The following is a 2,395-nucleotide window of genomic DNA, read 5'->3' on the forward strand; positions in this document are numbered from 1 at the left end:
GACCTTAAAGGTCTTTTCCAACCTAAGACCTGTATTATCAGTGTTCTTGTAAGATGACTTTCAGCACCAGAACTTAGGTTTGTGCATTATCTTTTTTTGGTTCTTTACTTCCCTAAATGCAATTAAGTTTTATATCAGACCATTGTTGGGGTTTTTTTGTGCCTTAGGAAAGGAAAATACTCTTATCTGGATGGGTGTAAGAGTATACTGACATGCCAAGAGTAACAGTAAACTAAAAAAGAGTCTACTTATTGAGAGCAATATAGAAATAATTTGTTTTCTTCCTTTCTCTATTTCAAATACATTGTTTTATCTCTCCTTTTAGCTGCAAGCTTGTGGGGTCCATATAAGGACATATGGCAGACTGTAATGAATGCCATTTGGAAAAGGCAACCTGAAGCTGTTCATCGTCTCGATCAAGTTTTAAAGAAGCACAAATCTGACTTCATTTCTCTCTTCAGAAATCCGGTACTGGACTAATGCTTTCTTCTGGAATGTGCTGGAGAGTTGATGATTTACTCTGTCTTATATTGTTGTCTTACGTGCCATTTTAGACCCTGGCCATCCTTTTCATGTGACATTTTTACAGTACATAACACAGATGTGTTATTCCAGTCCTGTTGCTATTCAGTCAGAAATAGTATTAAGTGGGAAAAAATAATACATGCATATTATATTGTATCATCTACAGGATCATTTTATCTATGATGATTTTTTTCTCTCATTATTTGAGTGCTATTTTGAAAGGAATAGTAAAAGTATCTGATGATCCATCAGTCATGTATTAACTTTTTTGATACTCTTGTGCATCTGAAATAAAGCACAAAGCTATTTTGTCTGGTTTTGCTCATATTTCAGTCAGATTGACAAACAAAAAATAGGTGAACACATGAACTTAAAAAATACAGAATGTGTCTTGTTCAGAATGCCAGATAATGTGAAAAAGCTCCCTGTTTCTTGGCTGGTGGATCATAAGATAGTAACTAGAAATATATCTTCTTTCAGGGGTGTAATTTCTCCAATAGTAGATGACTTTTTTAAATTGAAAGGTCAGAAAATTTAACAGTCAGCTATAAAGTTTCATCAATATATTTTAGCATCTCAGTTTAATAGAAAAAGAATGATGTAGAGAACAGTTGGGAGTAACACAACAGTTCTGATCAACAACCCAGATGTCTTTCACTGAGTTGATGTCAATTCCTGTTGAGAATTGTATCAAAGTTTATTTTCAACCACTAGTATTTTGAGTAAACTAAATGTCAGCACTGATTGTATAAGATTAGTTTTTTACATTCCCACCACTGCTGTCCAAGAGACCACTGCTGTCCAAGCATGGAGCATTTTTAGGATGCCTTTACTATCTCTGTTTAAAAACAATGCCTTTGTTTTTATGATGACAACCTAACTTGACAGAACTGTATTTGCGAGGAAGGATTAATGTGTAAAGCTTTATTCAGCATTTGATCTTGCCATTTTGAATAACTTCCGATGCTTGTTTCTCTTGCAGCCAAAAAATGTTCAGCAGCATGAGAAAATTCAGAAAGCAAGCACAGAAGGAGTTGCTATCCAGGGTCAGCAGGGAACTAGGCTTTTGCCGGAGCAGCTCATCAGAGAAGCCTTTATCCTCAGTGACCTTTTTGATATTGGAGAGCTGGCAGCTGTTGAGCTCCTTCTAGCTGGTAAGAAGGGAAAATATTTAAGATCCAGAGAAATACTCCTTAAATAGGGCCTTCTTATTGAAGTGTTCATTTAAGGTGAATTAATGATACAGTGAAGGCCTTAGCTTCCTATCACAGAATGTTCTTAAAAGGAAATTCGCACTGTAATGTCATATGGTAGCAAACCCTAATGTTTGTATGCTCAGCTAATATACCCCTCAGCAAAGGGGGGTATATTCTTAGGAGGTTTTATGATTTACTTTCTGTATCACTGAATTTAAATGTAATTAAAACATGATTGAGAATTTTTCCATAAAGCAGTGTAATAGATACTGATTCTTCAGATTATATGTTAGTTATACATTGCTGTGTGATTAGTTATCTAATAACTGATTAGTAAGAGAAGTATTCTGGAAAGTGACACATTCTTTGTGTAGAAGATTGATTTTAGAATCGTTAAGTTAAAATTGTTAGTTGTTATTACTAGCTACTGTTCATTTACTTGAAAAATTCGTTAAAGAAGTAGATTGCAAGTTTGTCACCTTTGGAAAGCCATCTTCAAATCAGGCTCACTTTCTATTTTGAACTTGAATTTTCAATGTAGTTTCAGATAGAAAATTTAATTTTGACTAAAAGATATTTCTATGATAATCATCTGGAATTGATTATTAAGATGGGTACATATAGTGGCAAATACCATTTGGACGAGGATATTTATGGACTAACACAAAAAAAAA

At 34.1% G+C, this 2,395-nt stretch overlaps 1 protein-coding gene across 1 annotated transcript; it reads left to right on the forward strand.

Annotated features, from left to right (window-relative positions):
- Window positions 1-277: 277 nt before the first annotated feature.
- Window positions 278-1,679, forward strand: LOC115949389 (nuclear pore complex protein Nup205-like; the record flags this gene model as incomplete). Its single annotated transcript, XM_031065912.1, has 2 exons — window positions 278-468; window positions 1,508-1,679. Coding segments are annotated over exons 1-2 (271 nt in total), but the record flags the coding sequence as incomplete, so codon positions are not given.
- Between the last annotated feature and the right edge of the window lie 716 nt (window positions 1,680-2,395).

Source organism: Geospiza fortis, unplaced genomic scaffold, assembly GCF_000277835.1.
Source record: "Geospiza fortis unplaced genomic scaffold, GeoFor_1.0 C13742986, whole genome shotgun sequence".
NCBI lineage: Eukaryota > Metazoa > Chordata > Aves > Passeriformes > Thraupidae > Geospiza > Geospiza fortis.